At 36.5% G+C, this 20,500-nt stretch overlaps 1 protein-coding gene across 2 annotated transcripts in view; it reads right to left on the bottom strand.

Moving 5' to 3' along the window:
* Nucleotides 1-20,500, bottom strand: part of SPG11 (SPG11 vesicle trafficking associated, spatacsin) — a 76,753-nt gene that overhangs the window by 54,137 nt on the left and 2,116 nt on the right. For both annotated transcript variants that reach the window (XR_012494767.2, XM_019725312.3), the window contains exons 2-8: nucleotides 18,992-19,176; nucleotides 17,462-17,686; nucleotides 15,856-16,057; nucleotides 11,513-11,650; nucleotides 10,876-11,324; nucleotides 9,678-9,823; nucleotides 732-864 (exon numbers count right to left, since the gene is read on the bottom strand). Coding sequence is in view for 1 of the 2 variants with exons in the window: in XM_019725312.3 (XP_019580871.3) it covers nucleotides 732-864; nucleotides 9,678-9,823; nucleotides 10,876-11,324; nucleotides 11,513-11,650; nucleotides 15,856-16,057; nucleotides 17,462-17,686; nucleotides 18,992-19,176 (1,478 nt within the window). In the remaining variant the exon portion in view is untranslated. The remainder of the gene's footprint in view (nucleotides 1-731; nucleotides 865-9,677; nucleotides 9,824-10,875; nucleotides 11,325-11,512; nucleotides 11,651-15,855; nucleotides 16,058-17,461; nucleotides 17,687-18,991; nucleotides 19,177-20,500) is intronic.

A 20,500-nucleotide genomic window follows, 5' to 3' on the forward strand; every position in this document is an offset into this window, starting at 1 on the left:
AACCTGTATATACAGGGAAAAATATATTTTATTACCTTATGCTTCTGAGGAGAGGATCTGTATGACTACCTGGCCCAAGAATAAAAGCTAGCTTTCCTGTTTATTAAAAAAGCCAAAATCTTGGGGGTGGCGGCTGGTTACCTCAGTTGGTTAGAGCACAATGCTCTTAACAACAAGGTTGCCGGTTCGATCCCCACATGTGTCACTGTGAGCTGCGCCTTCCACAACTAGATCGAAACAACTACTTGACTTGGAGCTGATGGGTCCTGGAAAAACACACTTAAATAGATAAAAGTTAAAAAAAAAAAAAGCCAAAATCTTGAAAAGCGTTGGCAGTGTAGCAGAAGAGTCAGGCTGAAAATTCTTGTACATTCCAATCCATAACTCAGTCAGCTGCACTGTCACTATATATCTCAGACAGTTGCAAGGGTAGGCAACTTTGCAAATGAATTTTATTCTCTTTTGAATAAAAATTTCTTGAATTTGAAAGATCATCTCTTCCTTACTAAAAATGTGAAGCACATTACAGGCAGTATATGAACAATAAACACCCCACTTAGAATAAGAACATTTACAGATTCTCACAACTCTCTCAAGTTTCCACAAAGCATATAAAATCTCATGACTGAGTTTTTAGCAAGTAAATAAGTCATAGGAAAACACAACAATAATTGGAATGATTAACAAGATAAAATGATAAGTACAAATGTAGACATATTTATTCTACTTACATCTTAAATATAAATGGGATGGAAAGTGATCAAACTGATCAGGTACACAAGATTTTGAGGATGGATTTAAAAGATTTTCCTTGCTCTTCAAAAAGAAATCTACTGTGTCCAGCTGACGATTTTCTATCCCGGCCTGAAATCAGAGAAAATCCGAAAAAAATTACAATAGAAAAAAATCAGGATACAGTTTTTAAAAACTTCAGAACTTAATGTCCTGAGACTGGAGGAGACACAAGCTATGTTTATCTTGCAGGAGAACCTGGGTTCTTGTGAGGATTCTGAAAATGACTAATTATGTAATCTGGGGCAAGTCTCTGTAACCTTTCCGAACATCAGTTTCTGCTTCAGTAGAACCAAGAACTTAGAGTAGAAAACCCTTCCAGCTCTACTGTTAATTCCAAAACCATTCAAAGCTAGGTACTTGTGGATCACCCTTACAAGTAAGTTATAGCCTATTTGAATTAAAATGTTAAAGCAGTATGATATAGCATTAACAAGAGCAGGCTAAAAACAGACTCCCATTTCTGACCAGGGATCTCGATTTTAAAAAATATGTGAGTATGTGAGTGTGTGTTTGTGTGTGCGCGCATGCTCAGCTGAACTGGAAAGAGAAAAATTCTCAGGGGACTAAAAACAAGGAGACAAATCCAGAAAAGTGAGCTCTAAAGCCAACTGCTGCCTGAAGGCATCTGCAGATCTCTGACCGACTAAAGCAGGGGTTGGAAAACTAAAGTCCACCAATAAAATCCAGCCATTGCCTGTTTTGGTAAATGAAGTTTTAAGGGAATACAGCTACAGCCATACACTTCATTACTGTCAGTGGCTACAAAAGCACAACTGATTATTTGTAACAGAAACCACATGGCCTGCAAAGCCTAAAATATTTATTATCTGGCCTTTATAGAAAAAGTATGCTACTACTGGTCTAAAGCACTGTGAGTAAAAATCACCTAAAGAGTTTGTTAAAATGTGGATTACTGAGCCCTGCCCCAGAGTTTCTGATTCTGTTGGTCTGGCATGGGGCTTGATAATCTGCATTTCTAATAAATTCCCAGGTGATGGTGATGCTGCTGCTCTGGGGACAACACTGTGAGAACCAATGGGCCAAAGTTCTGGGTGTTAACAGACTAGGTAGGTTGAGGTGAGAGGTACTGGGGGAAGTTATGTATGGAGGAAGGAGAGAGAACAAACCTAGGGTCCATGAAAAGTGACACTCTCTGAAAAAGGCTGAAGTAGAAAAATCACTGCCCCTAGAGGAAGAACATCAACAAACTATGTCTTTGCTCTGAGTGGTAGAAGGAACAACTGAATTACATATGATTAAACAAAAGACTATTCTTGTTCTTAGGAGATACACAAGTATGCTAAAGTACTTGGAGTGAAGAATTATAAAGTTTGCAACTTTCAAATGGTTTGGCAAAAATTAAGTAAACACACAATTAAAACAAATATATTAGGTTGGTGCAAAAGTAATTGCGGTTTCAATGATTAAAAATAATTGCAAAAGCCGCAATTACTTTTGCACCAACCTAATAGCAAAAACGTTAACAGTTGGTGAATGTACGTGAAGGATAAATGGATGTTCACTTTACTATTTTTTGGCAATTTTTCTGTAAATTTGAAAAATTTCAAAATACCACATTTAAAAACAATGACCAAATAGTAATTCTAAAAATAAAAATTATAAAAATTGAAATTATACACTCAATGGATGCATTTAATAGATTAGACACATCTGAAAACAGAATTAGTGAGCTGGAAGAAATGAAAAAATTATCCACAAAGTAACAGACTCATAGAGGTTAAGAGAAATAAAGGAGAGTATGGAAAGTCTACTTCTGATTGAAGTACCAACTGGAAAGCAGACATTTAATTTTCAAGTACATGGAATATTTACGAAAACTGAGTACTTACTAGGCTAGACACTGAGTCTCAACAAATTTTAAAGAGTATCATATAGACCAATATATTCCCAACTGAGGACCATGACTCATTAGTGAGACATAAAATCACAGTGAAACTGTGGAACACTAAGAACAAAAAGTTCACAAAAGCAGCCTGAAGGGAGGAAAAAAAAAAAAAAGACTACCCTCAAAAGAACAACAGCTGACTTCCCAATGACAATGGAATCCAGAAGACTGTGTTATCCCAAACAAGACCTAGCCAGACCATCAGCCCTAATGTGTCTTTCGGAGCAAAAATTAATATAATTTTATAAGACCAGGTCTTATATTAATTTTTGCTCTGAAAGACGCATTAGGGCTGATGGTCTGGCTAGGTCTCATTTTCAGGGAAACACGGTAGTAGAAAGTGATCATGACTGTGCTGAAAGAAAACAACTGCCTACCTAGAATTCCATACTCATAAAAAATGTTTCAAAAATGACAGCAAAATAGACATCATTAAGTAAAGACTGAATGTTCACCAGCACTCAGTTCCTCACTAAGAAGATTTTAAAGGATACACTTCGGGCAGAGGGAAGGCCTAAATGTGAGGAGAAATGAAGAGAAAAGACAATATATAATGTCTATGTAAAAAGAAAGAAACCTAAATACATAATAATGATGTTTAACGTGGTTTAAAAGACACAATAACACAAATAGGGAAAGAGTACATAAAGTTAAAGCATTTAATGGCTTTCTAGTATCCAGAAGGGTAAAGTTGTTAACTTTGGAATTAATAATTTAAATAAGCACATTATATGTCCTAGGATATCCTCTAAAAGAACATAAACTGAGTATTTAATATCCAAGCTAATAAAGGGTTAGGAGCTTCTGGAGTGCTAGTAATGTTTTATTTCTTGACCTAGGTGATGGTTACAAGAATTTTTACTTTGTAATTATTTGTTAAATTGTACATATATTCTGAATATACTTTTTAATGTTATATTTCATCATAAAATAAAATTGATTAATGTGGTTTATTACAGTAATAGACAAAAGGAGATGATTCATATAATTATCTCAATAGAGTCTGAACAAGCAGTCAATAAAATTCAATACCCATTCAGGATAAAAACTCATAGCTGGGAAAAAAGGGAGTTTAATCTTATAAACATTTTCTTAATACACACACACAACTGAATAATGAGATATCACAAGTACTCTTTTTTAAAATCAGGAGTAAGATAAGGATACCCACTATAACTTCTTGGTCTATTATACTAAGGATTCCAGCAGCAAAATGAGGCAAGGAAAAAAAGTAAAAAGGATTTGAAGAGATGAAAGCAAATTATATTATTTTGATGTTAAATGTAGTTAACTATATAGAAAACTTCAATTAAATCTAACAGGTAAGTTTTTAGAATAATTAAGAGAATTTAACAAATTTGCTAAATACAAAAATCAATATATAAAAGTTAACTGTATTTTTGTATATTAACAAAATGTAAATTAAAAATATACCATTTATAATAGCTATGTACAGTATTTAAACATATAAAATATGCTATTTTAACATATAATACTTAAATATAAATATATATGCATATATTTAAATATACATAGTATTTCAATATAAATATACACACACCAAAAATAAAGCTAACAGGTATCAAGCTCTTAATGTAAAAATTGTAATGTGTTACTGAACAACATTAATAAAGACCTAAAAAAATGGGGAGAAAAATTATATTTGTGGATAGAATGATTAAATATCCTAAAGATGTCAATTCTTTCCAACTTTATATATAGATTTAATGAAATTCTAATAAAAATCCTAACAACTTTTCGTGTAACTTGATAAGCTGATCCTAAAATAGGGAAGAGGGTTGAGAGAGAGAGAATAACAAACACATCCTGAAGAATAATAAAATGAAGGATTTATAATTAAGACAGGATGGAATTGCCCCAGGGATAGACAAAGACCAATGGAACAGAACAGAGCCCAGAAACAAACTCATGCATATATGGAAACTTGACATTTCAGATCGGTAGTAAAAGGACTTTTGAAAAGAAATGGTGCTGAGACAAATGGTAATCAATATGGGGGTGGGAGTATAGGTCCCTACCTCACACTATGCATAAATATAAGTTCCAAAGGGAAAGGATTTAAACATGAAAGTCAATTTTAAAAGTTAGGAAAAAATATAAAAATACCTTTATGACTTCAGGATAGAAGTCACAAGCTACAAAGGAAAAGACGAAACTACATTACAATTTAGAACTATATTAAAATTAGAGGTCCCATGAAGAAAATAAAAAGCCACAGGTTGGAATATATTCACCACAAACAGATTTATAGGTGAGAAAATCTTTTGTTATAAGGATTAGTATCTAGAATATATCAAACCCTATAAAACACTAAGAAAAAGACAAACACACCAAGAGAAAAACAGGCAAAAGTCTTAAGCAATCACTTTACCACAGAAATCTAAATATCATATATATGGACAATATATATATATATATATATATATATATATATATATATATATTCAACCTTAATCAGGGAAACGCAAATTAAAGCCCATCATACCATCAGATTGGCAAAAATTTTTAAATTCTGGATATGCCAAGCATTGGCAAAGACATACAACAATGAGAACTCACATACACTGCTGGTGAGAGCATATACTGACAAAACAACTTTGGAAAGCTACAGTATTATCTAGTAAAGTTAAAAATGCACATGGCCTATGACCCAGCAATTGTACTATTGTAGTTGGTGGTCACAAAGGGTGGTCATGTAGTCACTAGAACCCGCAGCTGGGAAGAACAATCTTGAGCCACATCCCTGGGCCAACAAACAATGAGCAGACAGAACCATAATTACAAAAGAGACAAGTGGGCCCAAGGAAAGTTTCTAAAGTTGTGCATGCACATTAGTTAAAAGAGCTGTCCTATATCATCTTCTCTTACCGCCGAATAGTATTCCATTGTGTATATATACCACAACTTCTTTATCCATTCATCTATCGAAGGACATTTTGGTTGTTTCCATGTCTTGGCCACCGTAAACAAAGCTGCAGTGAACACTGGAGCACACGTGTCTTTATGTATAAATGTTCTCAGATTTTTTTGGGTAGATACCCAGGAGAGGGATTGCTGCGTTATATGGTAATTCTATTCGTAATTTTTTGAGGAACCTCCACACTGCCTTCCATAACGGCTGCACAATGGAATACTATTCGGCAGTAAGAAAAGATGATATAGGAACATTTGTGACAACATGGATGGATCTTGAGAGTGTAGTGCTCAGCAAAATAAGTCAGACAGAAAAAGCAGAGAACCATGTGATTTCACTGATATGTGGTATATAAACCAAAAACAACAAAAGAACAAGACAAACAAATGAGAAACAGAAACTCATAGACACAGATAATAGTTTAGTGGTTACCAGAGGGTAAGGGGGGTGAGGGGTGGGGGGTGGGAGATGAGGGTAAGGGGGATCAAATATATGGTGATGGAAGGAGAACTGACTCTGGGTGGTGAACACACAAGGGGATTTATAGATGATGTAATACAGAATTGCACACCTGAAATCTATGTAAATTTACTAACAATTGTCACCCCAATAAATTAAAAAAAAAAAAAAAGCTGTCCTAGAGTTAACTTTTCCTCATTGTAAAAAACACTCACCTAGGTGAAGATTTAAAATGCTAGTGAGACACACAATGTACGAAAGAGCATATAGGTACAGCTGCCTCAACATACTTTGCAGAGGGAAAGGGGAAGGGGTGGTCCCTAACTCCAAGAGCCCATAAAACCGCTGTGCCTGTAAGCCTTGGCGAGCCACATCAATTCTCTTTCGCAGTGTGTTCCCTTGGTGCATCAAGCTTTCATTTTAATAAACCTTCTCTATGCGAAACTGTTTCACCCACTCTCTTGATTTCTCTTCTGAGAGGGGCAAGGACCCCTGCACCAGTACCACTACTACCACAGAGAAACTCTGGCACAGGTGCTACAGTAGATATGTAAGAAACTGTTCATAGAAGCATTGTTTATAACAGCAAACAACTGGAAATAAGCTTATGTTGGATAAATAAAGACATATTCATATAATAAGATGCTACACAAGGGTGAAACTGAATGAACGTAGATGAATCCCAAAAAAATCATGTTGAGTGAAAAAAAAAGCAAGTCCCAAAACAATACAGTGATTCTATTTTACACAAAAGTCAACAATAGCTAAAACTAAATAGCATTATTTGGGGAACCATTTACATGGAGTAAGATAAAGAAACGCAAGGGAATGATTAAAATTTTCAGAATGGCAGTTAACTCTGAGGCTGGGCAAGGTAAGAGAATAGGATGGTGAGGGGTGCACATTCAAAAACATTGCTGATAATCTGTTCTTGCCTGGATGGTAGGTACAAGAATATTTGTTTTATAGAAACAGACATAGATACAGAGAACTGATGTTTACCAGATGGGAGGGGGGTTAGGCGGCTGCGTGGAAAAGGTGAAGTGAAGGGATTAAGTAGTACAGATTGGTAGTTACAAAGTAGTCACAGGGATGTAAAGTACAGCATAGGGAATATAGTCAATAATATTATAACTATGTATAGTGCCAGGTGGGTATTAATTGGGGGGATGACTTCATAAATTATATAAATGTCTAACCACTATGCTGTACACCTGAAACTAATATAAAATATTAAATATAAATTAAAAAAGAATAAGACACAAAAAAGGAGTATTTGTTTTATTATGGTTGTTGTTAATCACTTAAATCATACATATTCACTCATTTGTATGGGCGGGGGAGACTAAGGCAGAAACAATGCTGTACGTACCAGGCAATTCTAATTAAACTCACACATATGCACACACATTGTGTAAGGGCAGAGGCTCTGCAATCACACTGCCTGGTGCTATCCTTACTGTCCATGTATATCTGAATTAGATTTCCTAACCTCTATGTTCCCTCATCTATAAAAAGGGGATAATAACTGTATTTACCTATAGGGTCATAAGATTAATGAGATAAAACCTGATTATTAACATCAATATTTAGGAAAAACCAAGTAGAAGAAAATAACCCTGCTATGGTAAATATGATTACTTCTGGATAACAGATTTATAGGTGACAAGTTTACTTTTTTTCCCTATTACTCAAATTTTCAACAATGATACGTTGTAGTATATAAAAGTAAGTTTTTCAACATTTGGTGCTGGAACAACTGAATATCCACATGCAAAAGAATGAAGTTTGATCCCTTCTACATTCCATATACAAAAATTAATCGAAATGCATCAGAGACCTAAATGTAAGAGCTAAAACTATAAAACTCTTATTATGAGTAAAACTTCATGACCTCAGAATAGGCCATGATTTCTTAGACGTGACACCAAAAGCACAAATGACTTAAAAAAAAAAAAAAAAAGTGAATTGACTTCATCAAAATTAAAAACTTTTTTGTTTCAAACACCACTGAGAAGATGAAAAGACAATCCACAGAACGGGAGAAAATATCTGCAAATCATATAGCTCATAAAGATCTAGTATCTGGAACATATAAAAAACTCTTAGAACTCAACAATAAAGACAAATAGCAATTAAAAAATGGACACATAAAAAAAAAATAAATAAAATGGACACATGATCTAAACAGACATATTTCGAAGAATATACAAATGGCCAATAAGCACATGAAAACATGTTCAACATCATTAGCCATCAGGAAATAAGATACTGCTTCACTCTGACTTCACAAGCACTACAACGGCTATAACAAAAATGGTGGACAAAAGCAAGAGTTGAGGATGTGGAGCTGCTGGAACCCTCATATACTGCTGGTGGGAATGGAAAATAGCACAGCCACCATGGAATACAGTCTGGTGGTTCTTCAAAAAGTTAAATGACTCAGTAATCCTACAGCTAGCTGGATACCCAAGAGAAATGAAAACGTATGGTGACACAAAAACATGTACAACAGTGTTCACAGCAGGATTATTCACAACAGCAAAAAGTGGAAATAACCCAAATATCCATCAACTGATAAATGGGAAAACAAAATGTGGTATATTCATATAGTAGAATACTATTCAGCCACAAAAAAGGAATGAAGTACTGACACGTGCTACAACATGAACCTTGAAAACATGCTAAGTGAAAGAATCCAGTCACAAAAACCACATATTTAAAAATTCCGTTTATATGTAATGTCCCAAATAGGCAAATCCAGACACAGAAAGTAGATTAGTGTTTGGCACTTAGGGGCCGCAAGGAATAGGAAGTGACTGCTAATAGGCACAGTTTCTTCTCGGGGTGATGAAAATGTTCGGGAATTAGACAGTGGTGATTGTTGTGTAACTCTGAATATACTAAAAATTACTGAAATGTACACTCTAGATGGGTGAATTTTATCTCAATAAAGCGGTCATTAAAAAAACTGGCACATAACATTATTAACTTCCAGTTCTTGACCTTCCAGGGGCTGTGTATATAGCAGAAAATGCCTAACTTTGATTTTAGCTCCAGTCTTCTTAGTATGGCTGTGGGCCACTCACTCAACCATAATGAGCCTAAGTTTTCTCATCTGTAAAATGAAATGAATGAAAACCACCCAACACCATCTCATATTTTAGGACAAAATTAGGTAATACATATAAAGGAGTGTTTGTGAACTAGAAAATCCTATATAAATTCAGGTGCTGATGCTGCTACAGCTGGATTGTTCTATAGAAGAGTAGGGACTATAAGGTAGGAATAAAACATCACTCCTGTTCAAGCTTTCCATAACTCGCTCCTATTTTATTTCCGCTTATTGTTGCCTTCATTTCTTATAACTTTTTCTTCCTTAAATAGTATATATCACAATCTTTTTTAAAGCCAAAAAGGGTAAACTGCTAAGCAGAGTTCAGGTAATAAAATACCCAGAACTAAGCAAATGGAAGGGTAAAGGTTCTTTTTGCTGCTAGCTTAAATGACTTCTCTCAAAACTTCAAATAAGAGTATATGACAGAAAATAAGCAACGTTCTACAGACATTTAATTCTGTTACCTCTAGTGCATGTATGGGGATTGAGCACCGTCCCCAACCATTGAGATGGCAAAGCAAGTCCACAGTGCTGGCACTTCCATGGATCATTAGTCTATTTAAAAACTCCTCTTGAGTCAAACCAAACAAAATCAGAGAGAGTCCATTTTCTACAGGAAAAATAAAAGTTAGCTTTAATAAATTAGTAGGACTAAGGTTTCAGGATTATGGCAGGAATTAATTTCTAATTACCCAATACCTCAGCACTATAATTACAAACATATTTATTGGACACCAGGTACTATTATGACCTTAATTCATCATGATTTTTCAATGTCTTTAAAGAAGAGTTCTATATTTTAAACATTGATCATTAAGGCAAATTCTCCTAAGAATGCGATCTATGAAGTAGCACTAAATTTCACTTTTCTACTTTGTATTATCTTGCACAATCAATACCTGGAAACTTTAACTATTTACAGAGATGTCACATTTCTGATTTATTAAAATAAAACAATTAACAGCACGCTCCTGACACACAGAAATACATGATTACCAAAACTAGGGTACTGAAGATACACATGGTTCTGTAACATTCAGTAGTTTTGTAGGAGGTTATGGCATAAATGCTGAATGAATGTGTATCTAAAAATGTCAAACCCAAATGCCTACAGGGACCAAGCAGGTGGTGACAGACGTGCAAGAGAAACCTAACCAGAAAGAAAATGGCTCACCTAAGAGAACTGAAATTCAGCTCCAACTCATAAATTACTCTGCAGGAATGCAGGTCCAGTATTGCCAGATCTTATAATTTCTCAGTAATAGCTGGAAATCCAGATTTTGTGTGAAATCCTCTAATTTTATGTTTATAATAAATAAAATCTTATTTAAAAGCATAAATAGTACAAGTCAAACAAAATAAATGTGCAGTTCATACGTGGCCCACAAGCAACCAGCTTGCTACCTTTGCTTGTACAGACCAAAGTAAAGATGTCCTGGGTTAAAACCAACCTTTATTACTCCTAAACTTTCTCTGACTTAGTATCTTAGCATTTAGCTGAGCAGAAATCATATGAGAAAACATTACCACTAATAACACCAAAGGTCATCTATGAAATATTATCACTTAGAGGACAGAATAGGCACTAATACAACCAGGGCAGCAGAAGTAAAATACACACTTCCCAGCAATGGACTTCAACCCAATACAAGATATTCTCACCTGTCAAAGTAAGGCACAGTTGCTGGTCTCCACTATTGTCTACAGGAATACACTTTTGGCCAAGGGAAAAGCACTGTATGCCCTGGGTTTCCAAATCCCAGAGGACAATGGTGCAGCCCATACTTTCCACTGTCCCAGTAAACAGTGCAGTGAATCCTGTCACAGACACACATCTAAGCTCAATGGGTTCTTCCTGTTCACTGATGTGCATTATTTTCCATGCTCTTCCTGGATCACTGGTCTTGGCATGATCCTTCTGTGACAAATTATACTGACTGCACATTATGTCCTGTGGAGTGAAGGCCCAGGTTGGCACACTTGTACTGTGGTTATTGGATTCAAGGGACTCCAAGTGCAAAATATCCTGGAACCATGGAGCACAACGGGAAACCTCCCATTTGGAGCTCTTTATTGCTTTATTCAGTGATGATAGCTGGGCTTTCCAAGACCTGGAAGACAGGGTAGAGCTCACACCTGTTACAAGTGAAAGGAACTAAGTAAAATACTAAACCAGGAACAAGCTGTACTTAAAAAAAAAAAAGTGTCCACCTCTGTGAAGATTTTTAGTGAAAAGGTATGGAGTAAGCAAGACAAAAAGGGAAATGATAAAATAAACGCAGAAAGACGGTTTCTGTACCTATCCACTTGGAAGGAAAACTTGGTCAGTTTCATGCTGTAGTCAGAATTAACAGGATCGTCTTCATCTATGCCCGCAGGGCCTTCAACAGGAATGTCTGCTCGACTTCGTTCACACAGTAGGTGTCCTGGGTGTTGCCTACATTTCAAAATAATAGCCATGGTCAAAAATGATGATCAAACCCAAATCTGTGTTACTACTGCTCCTGTTAAAAACTGAGAGCGTGTTAGGGGGTGTGTCACAGAGAAGGAACAGTATAGACAAAAAGTTATCCTGAATAGGACTCCTTCTTGTCTCCATTACTTATAGCAGAATGACAAAGTCAACCTTAAGGATTTAACCCATTTGTAACTATGTATAGTGATGATGTTAGAGTTATGTCATCATTTTACAATATGTACATATATTGAATTATTATGTTGTACACCTGAAACTAATATGTCATGTCAATTATACCTCAATTACAAAAAAGAATTTGACCCTTAAGGGCAGAGTGAGATTTATAAAAATATGAGCATTTGTCTACTATATTACAGATGCTGTGATAAAACTTTATATAAATTATGTTATTTAAGCCTTTCAACAACCCTATGAAGTAAATATATCCCCATTTTATAGATATGGAAACTAAAGCTCAGAGAAATAGCAGAGCTGGATTTGAACCAGGTCAATGTGACTATAAAGGTTTTTAAGCACTCACTATACCTCCACCACAAAGATGATTTAGGCTGAGACAGGGAAATACATAAAAACTAGGAAGGCAAAATGAGCATGGGTGGAGGTGGGGAGTATATGCAGAAAGAGGGCTGTCACACTTCAGAAACACAAAGAAAGCTCGGGTGGCTAAATCATAGTGAATGAGAAGCAAGGTGGTATGAGATGAAGCTGGAGGGGTTGGCAGGAGACAGATGGTGAAGGGCTTTATGGGTTGTTCTGAAAGATTTTTAGTTTTTATCTTGGGGGGAGAAGGAAGCTAAACAGGGGTTTAAGCAGAAAAGTAATATGATCAGATGCAGAAGAGTAGCTGGGGAGAAAAGGAGGCATTTAAATCCTAGGAGCACTTAGTTAAATTATTAACTATTAACCTTTTCAACAATTTGAAGGTAGATTCAACAGATTTGTCGAGATGAAGTTAAAGAAGGCCCTGTGACAATGAGAAAGGATGATACATGGAGAAGGTATATACCCTGTCCCCAGATATACCTGGCTATACGTCTGATAAGATGGATTTTAACAACATCACTCTGGTTACTCTACAGAGGACGAATGTGAAGGGGTAAGAACAGACGTTACTTTTGTTCAGGTAAGTGGTGAGAGTGGCATGGATCAGAAGATGACGGGAGTTAAGAACATCAAACAGGTTCAAGAAACATTTAGAAGGTAAAACGGCTAGGACGTGGTGATTAACTGGATGCGGATCTAATACTTTAGAGGTTGGAAATATCAAAAAAAGAGGAAATGGAAAACAGTCCCTGAGGAGGGAAGAAATGGGATCCAGAGCATACAGACGGATGGGGCTTTCATCAGAGGAGGGGAATCCCGCTGATGTAATAGGAGGGAAGACGCAGAATATGGGTACAAGAAAGTGGGTTTGTAATTTAATGTGAGAAACCAGAGGAGCTCCCATTAGATTGGTTTTACTTCCTTTATAAAGCAGGAAGGAAAGTTATCCAAGAAGTTGGGGGTAAAGAGATGAATAGATGTTTAAGGAAAATGGACACTTAAAAACAGTGTTCTAAAGAATGGGCTCATGAAAAAAAAAATCATTGTAAAATTTCCAAGTAATATTGAGAGACCAGTTGAACGTCATGAATGTGAACTTACAGTGGTATCAATTTTTCTTTGTGGTTTCCTCATAAGCGCTTAGTTGCTTGGGTGCAGTGACAGTAAAAATGCAGAATAAAAAAAGATTTTTGTCAGATCAAGTGTTACCAGGAACAAGAGTTTAGGGAGCATACAAGAAAGTGACTGAAATTATGCGTCACAGAACCCATGCTGGAAAGGGAGGGAAGTAAAAGAAAGGAAGGGCCTGAAGAGTGAAAGGTCAAAAGATTGGGAATTCCAATGTGGTCAAATGACTGGTGAAGTGGGGGTACTTGAGTAAGTGAGCTGGAAAGTTTGGGAAGTTGTAGTCAGAGAGTGAGATGTGTAGAATAGTGATTTGGGGGGAGGAGCAGTTTCAAATAATGACAAAGCCCGAGGCATGACTATGAGAATGGACAGCTAAGGTAAATTGGAAGAAAAAGTCACTGACAGTGAACTGAGAGAATAAATCACGGGTTTGGGTTTTCAAGGAGCTTACAAGCTCTATGTGAAACATGAAAAAAAATAGGGAAATAATACAAGACTATACAAGTAAGTGCTAAATGGTAGTTCAAAGCAGAAGTGCTACAGAAGTTGAAAGAGGAGAAAAATTATACAATGAATATAAAATTACAAGAGAAGGGGTTCTAGTAAGGAAAGGCTTCATGACAGAGGTGGATCTCAAAGGATGAACAGGACTTGATAAAATGAAAAGCACTGGCATTCTGTATCAGGGGAAAGAAGCGCTAGAGCCAGAAGGCAGGAAAGACAGAAACACTTTTAGATTGCAGAGCACATTTATCAAATAAAACATGCAGTCAACTCCAGAGAAACTATACTAATTAAAGAGCATTTATGTAAATAATTAATAAACAGAGCTCACTCATTTAGCTGGACAGGACAGATCCCTAAATTTATTGCAGGGAACAGAACAGTAGCTCTTCTTCGGCTGATGTTATAGCAGCTGAGTTCAATGAAATTTTTCAAAGGAATGTGCCTGGTGCCCTCTTCAGAGCTCTCTTGGAGTGTTGCCAAAACATTCAAAGGACTAAAAACCTACATTCAAGGCTCAGAGAGGCTGAGTAGGCTTTCCTCCCTCCTGACCTGGCAAATTGTTTTCCAATTGTTTTTACTGAAGATTAGGAGGTAATTAGACACACAACATTATGTTTTAGTCAGTAAAAATGGCCTACTGATAAATAAGCATACAATCTGAGAATGTGCTAATCATCCCTGCTCAAACATTTAAAAAAGAAAAAATGAAAAAATATGATAGTAGTGAGAAGTTCTGGTAGGTACATGAAGATGAATTTATCCTTTTGTTGTGATCCAAACAATAAGCAATAAAACCCATCAAAGTGCATTCCAATTACCCAAAGCGCGTTCCAAATACAAAGATTTGTTTATCTCATTCATATTAAGTTAGGACCAAAAATCCTAATGGTTTTGAATGTCCCTACATAGTGAAAAGTAGGCTGGTCCACATTTAAATAAGCAACTTCCTACTTTTAAATAAGCAACTTCCAATGTATAGGCTAGTGTGTGTGTGTGTGTGTGTGTGTGTGTGTGTGTGTGTATGTGTGTGTGTGTGTGCGCGCGCGCGCGGCACATATAAACACATACACACTCCTCAAACATTATAAAATCAGAAGCAACTAGAATACTATCTAAATCAAAAAGCAACACAAATAAGCACTCAATTTTTACTAACATATTTAGATAGCCAAAAGTGTGGGCTCTCCAAGGGAAACACCTGGGGAAATCCTGAGCTGGAGAAAGTTAGCATATCTTGTCAAACTCCTTTAAGAGATAAGTAATCTCCAAGGAAGCCAGGACCCTGAGCCACATAAGAATTCTAACACAGGGTAAATGCCATTTCTCTTCTATTCTCTCTTTTTTTTTTTTTTTAATTTATTGGGGTGACAATTGTTAGTAAAATTACATAGATTTCAGGTGTACAATTCTGTATTACATCATCTATAAATCCCATTGTGTGTTCACCATTCTCTTCTATTCTAATGTGGGGCAAGAGGCGAATAGATAATGCATACTAGCCAAGGGCTTTTAAAATTGTGATTGATTACATTTTTCCTTATATGATGACATGAGCCATATATAACATATCAAAATCAAAATTTTGATATACATCCAGAAATAAAAAGGCAGCTGGTGGTCATTTGCATACATTATACATTAACAACCTCACTATGTAGTAACTAGAACATGATCTAGCTGCATAGGGGAAGAAAACTAGTATTAAAAAACACGAAAATCTAGGGCCCGCCTGGTGGCTCAGGTGGTTGGAGCACCCTGCTTCTAGCGACCGACTGCCTCAGCCAGGGTGGCGGGGAGCACAAGGCTCATAATACCAGCAGGGCCAGGGAGCTGTGTCCTACACAAGACTGAGAAACAACGGCTTGAACCGGAGTGTGGGAGGAGAGACGGAAGAAGGGGGTAAAAAGAAACCTAACAAGTACATTTTTATGCTCTTATGGCTCCAATTATTTACCTCAAAGTAGAGACTGCAGTAATCTACATACCTGAAATAGAGATTTAAGTTAAGAGCAATTGCAGAGTTGGAGGAGCTGACAATCACTACAACATCTAGGTCTTGAGACACTTTCAGTGAAGTAAAGGAAGACATCTTGGCTGGCTCTTGTTGCTGCTCATTACACATATCTTCTTGGTGAAGTGCTAAATCCACATGAGCTACCTGTGTACCCTCCACAATGTCAAAAATGTCTTTGAGTTAGAGTTAAAGAAAATGCCAATTTTAAGTATGCCTAACCATTTAAACCACAGGATAGCTAGGGACTTCATTGCTCTACCTTGTAGGTATAGTAACAGGACACTGCGGTTGCCTCATCACAGTAACCAGATGACTATGAAGGGGGTGGCCCAATAAACAATCTGATAGAGTCCATTCAACTTGCTGAATACTGCTCTGTGCTAGTCCCTGAGACACTGGTAACATTCTCCACTACTGTTCTACAACAGTGCTGTCTAAGAGAAATATAACATGAGCCACATTTGTCATTATAAATTTTCTAGTAGCCTTATTTAAAAAGTAAAAAGAAACCAGTAAACCTAATCTTAATATATTTTACTTAATATATTCAAAATATCATCTCAATATGTAATCAATATAAAAAAAATTGAGATAATTTCCATCTTTTTTCATAAAGTGTGCAAAATCTGGTATTTTACACCTATAGCACACCTTAATTTGGACACTAAATTTTCACTGAAAATAAATTATCTGTATTTAGATTTCATAAAATTTACATTGAGAACTTGGAACAACCAAAGTTGTTCCAAACAGACTTAAAAGTTCTCCAATAGCTGAATCAAGCATCACCTTTTAAGTCTGAAGTAATTAAATAAAATTAAGAATTTAGTTCCCCAGTCATGCTAGCCAATTTCAAATGTTCATAAGCTACATATGCCTACTGCTATGTTGGACAACACAGTTCTACAACCCAGCAACAAAAATGAAGTTAATCCAATAATTTATAACATTTTACGAAAGAAGTTTTAACATAGGCTGATATATCTAAAATAGAAAAGTGTTCCTTAATTTAGAAATGAAAGCTGCAAAATAACATAACAGGTCATTTTTCAAGCCTTTGAAATAATTTTGCTGGTGACCTATGGATCTGCTACAGACAGAAAAACCCAGAATATTTTCCAAAAATAAATTAAAAGTGGTTAAGCAAACCATATGATTCACTAATTTGATTGAATCATTAGCAGTAAGAGGTGGATTATATTCATACATGAAAATATAAGTATCATATCATAAGCGGTCATCTAAATCCTTCCTGGAATAAGCACATAGTAGATATTTAGTAAGCATATCTGAATAAATGGGTAATGCAAAGCATATACAATTTAAAAAGAACACAACTAAGTTGGATAATTATGACCAGTAAAAAACATATGTATACACTGGAAAATAATTGAATGGAATATAAAGTAATATAGTTAAGTATTTTAAGTTCATGAAGATCTTTTTCCCTGAAAAGTTTTACTGAAAAACTAACCATTTTCCTACACCCCAGTTCCATAAAACTAAAAGCCTAAAAGCGTTCATCTTTCTAGGTAGTCCCCTCCCCTGTATATCAACATCTTTACCAGCAAGGATACAGATCCAGCCTAAACTGCTCAAAACAAAAAGAATTCCTCTGCAGAGCTGCGTGTCAATAATCCTGTCCACTGCCTGTGCAGGCAAGGGTAACGTGAAACAGTTGAGTACTCTAATCTCAGCATCTCTTTCAGGAAATATAATGCGTAGGACGATACATTTGTTGATGAACAATAATGATGTGTTATCATGAAATGACAGGATTCGCAAAGATAATAAGGAAATACCTATGAAACAAAAGAACATTATTTCCAACTCATTGGTCAAGATTTTACAATGGGTAAATTTGATTTTGTAAACATAACACAAACAGGTAAAACAAAAAGGAAATAGCACTTAGTTCAGTCCAACTATAGGTAGTTATTATTCATACCCACCTAAGCAAATAGTCATTGGAAGGTGGTTAAAGGGATAAAAAAGGTAATCTACAATGTCTCTGTTTCTTCTGTTTATGGACCACGTGATAGCACACCAGAAGATGATTTTAAAAAGCCTACTTACACATGGTACCCCATAAGAACAATCACAGACTATTTCAAAACCTGAAAAAGAAGGAACCTTAAAATCAAGGGCAGCAAGTATGCTACTGCCTTAGAAATAGAAGCTGGAGTGCTTTGATTTCTGCTCCCTGCAGCCCTCAAGATGGGACATAGTAAATACGTAGCTCTGTAACCAGTCTAGAGCAGCACTATCCAATAGAAACATAATGTAAGCCACAAATGCAAGCCACACATATAATTTTAAATTTTTGAGTAGTAGCTGCATTAAAAAAAAGAAATGGGTGAAACTAATTTTAATACATATTATTTACCTTACATCCAAAACATCATTTCAACATTTAATTAATACAAAAACCTATTAATGAGCTGTTTTACTTTTGTCATACTAAGTCTTCAAAATCGGGTATGTATTGAACACTTACAGGACATCTTAATTCATATTAACCACATTTCAAGTGCTCAATAATCCCATGTGGCTGCTGGCTAGTGTCATGCAGGGTCTCTGGTCCCACTCCCCACATAAGACCGCAGGACATGGTGAGGCCAAAAAGGAACAACCACGGAGCCACAGAGAGGGGAGTCATACCACTCCAGTCTCAATGGCAGCTGGGTTGGAGACACAGGAAGCAGGTGCCACACGATCTGCAACCTGCCATCCGCTTCTCTGCCAAACAACCAACCCCACTTGCTAGCCGCAATCCGCGCTTCTCTGCCAACCAACAACCCCTTGTTAACTGCAATCCGCTTGCTAACTCAGCCACGGCAGTTATATCAGTGGTTAATGGGTAACTGGTTACAGCTGATGGCTAACTAGTCACAGCTGAGGGCCATCTACTACCCGAGCCAGCACCTTTCCACATGAGGCCGAGAGCCTGGAAACTGCTCTCTGGGACTCTGTCCCCACACTAGTATTGGACAAGGCAGATCTCCCAACCTGAGCTCACCTCTACAAGAATTTTTCCTAAAATATATAAAATTACATAGTAATGTCACAGATTTAAACATGCTGAAAGACCACCTGTAAATACTTACTGATATTCTGATCTTCAATGAGCTTTTGCAATGTCTCCTCACTATAGCTATACAAAATGGTTCCATCACATCTTCCATCTTTCAAATCAAATTCATAGATGAGCAGTTCATAATTTTCACTAAGAGTGAGCAGTCTGGGCTTGTCTGTTGGTGTGCCTCTGTTATGAGAATCCTCCCACACAAAGCTAAGGAAAAAGTTTAGATTGTTTATTATATTCTATATCCACAATACTTATCCACAATGGTGAGGGTAGAAAGACAGAATAAGTAGAGAACAGTTCTTTAGTTTACCTGGTAGCATTAATTTTAAATCCAACTTGAGTGTAAACTACTCTAGGACTTCCCACTTCTGCCCTCTCTCACTTCCTACTTCTTCCCCTTCAGACCAAACAAGAATATAGAAGTGGATGGTGAAAAGGGGACATGGAGCAAGAAATGACGGCTGCTTTTACTCCTTTATCCTAAATCCTGACTGACAGTATGTTTAAAGGAACTGTTATGATCAAGGATAAGTTTCAACAAACAAATATGCACATTATTTATATGAGGTGGGGCTCACAATTACCAAAATAGGTTTTGCTAACTTAAATGCTTTCAATGACTGTCATGCAGGGTGTCATGCAGGATCTCTGGTCCCGCTCCCCACATAAGAACGCAGGACATGGTGAGGCCAAAAAGCAACACCCACGGAGCCATAGATAGGGGGTTCATACCACTATATTCTCGCTGTCAGCCGGGCAAGACACATGAAGTAGGATCCACACGATCCGTAATCTCCCATCCGCTTCTCTCTGCCGGTCGGTCAACCAACCAACCAACCAACCAACCAACGCAGTCACGGCAGTTATATTAGTGGTCAATAGCTCACTGATTACAGCTGACGGCCAACTAGCCACAGCTGATGGCCATCTGATCACAGCTGATGGCCATTTACTACCCAAGCCAGCACCTTTCCACATGAGGCAGAGAGCCTGGAAACTGCACTCCTGGCTCTGTCCCCACAATGACTTTTAAAAAGAAAGTGATTATGTGCATTAACAGAGTGAAGACTCCAGAATGGTATATTATAGAATAGCTGTCCAAGAAAGCTTTCTGTGATGATGGAAGTGTTCTGTATATCTGCACTGTCCAATACAATAGCCAATTGCTACATGTGGCTACTGAGCACATGAAATATGAGTAACACAACTGAGGAAATGAATTTTAAGTCACATGTGGCTAAATGGTTACTATGCTGGACAGCACAGTTACAGATTATTTAAAGCAGTGTAATGTCATAGCAACACTGGCTAACAAGGATGGAAAGATACTAATGACGCTACAGCTTCCATTTAAATAATAATATTGTTACATTTTAAAAATAAAAGGTCTCCAATTTTTAAAACAATGCAATGGAATGAGATGAGGCTACCAAGCTGATAAAGTTTCATCTTTTTAAAAAAGCTTTTTTCTACAGAAGTAGCAATAACTGGAATTGGTGCTGTATGTCCTTATTAGAGAAAAAGATTA

The sequence above is a fragment of the Rhinolophus sinicus genome, chromosome 3 (genome assembly GCF_057876585.1).
Source record: "Rhinolophus sinicus isolate RSI-liver-muscle chromosome 3, RSI-T2T, whole genome shotgun sequence".
Lineage (NCBI taxonomy): Eukaryota > Metazoa > Chordata > Mammalia > Chiroptera > Rhinolophidae > Rhinolophus > Rhinolophus sinicus.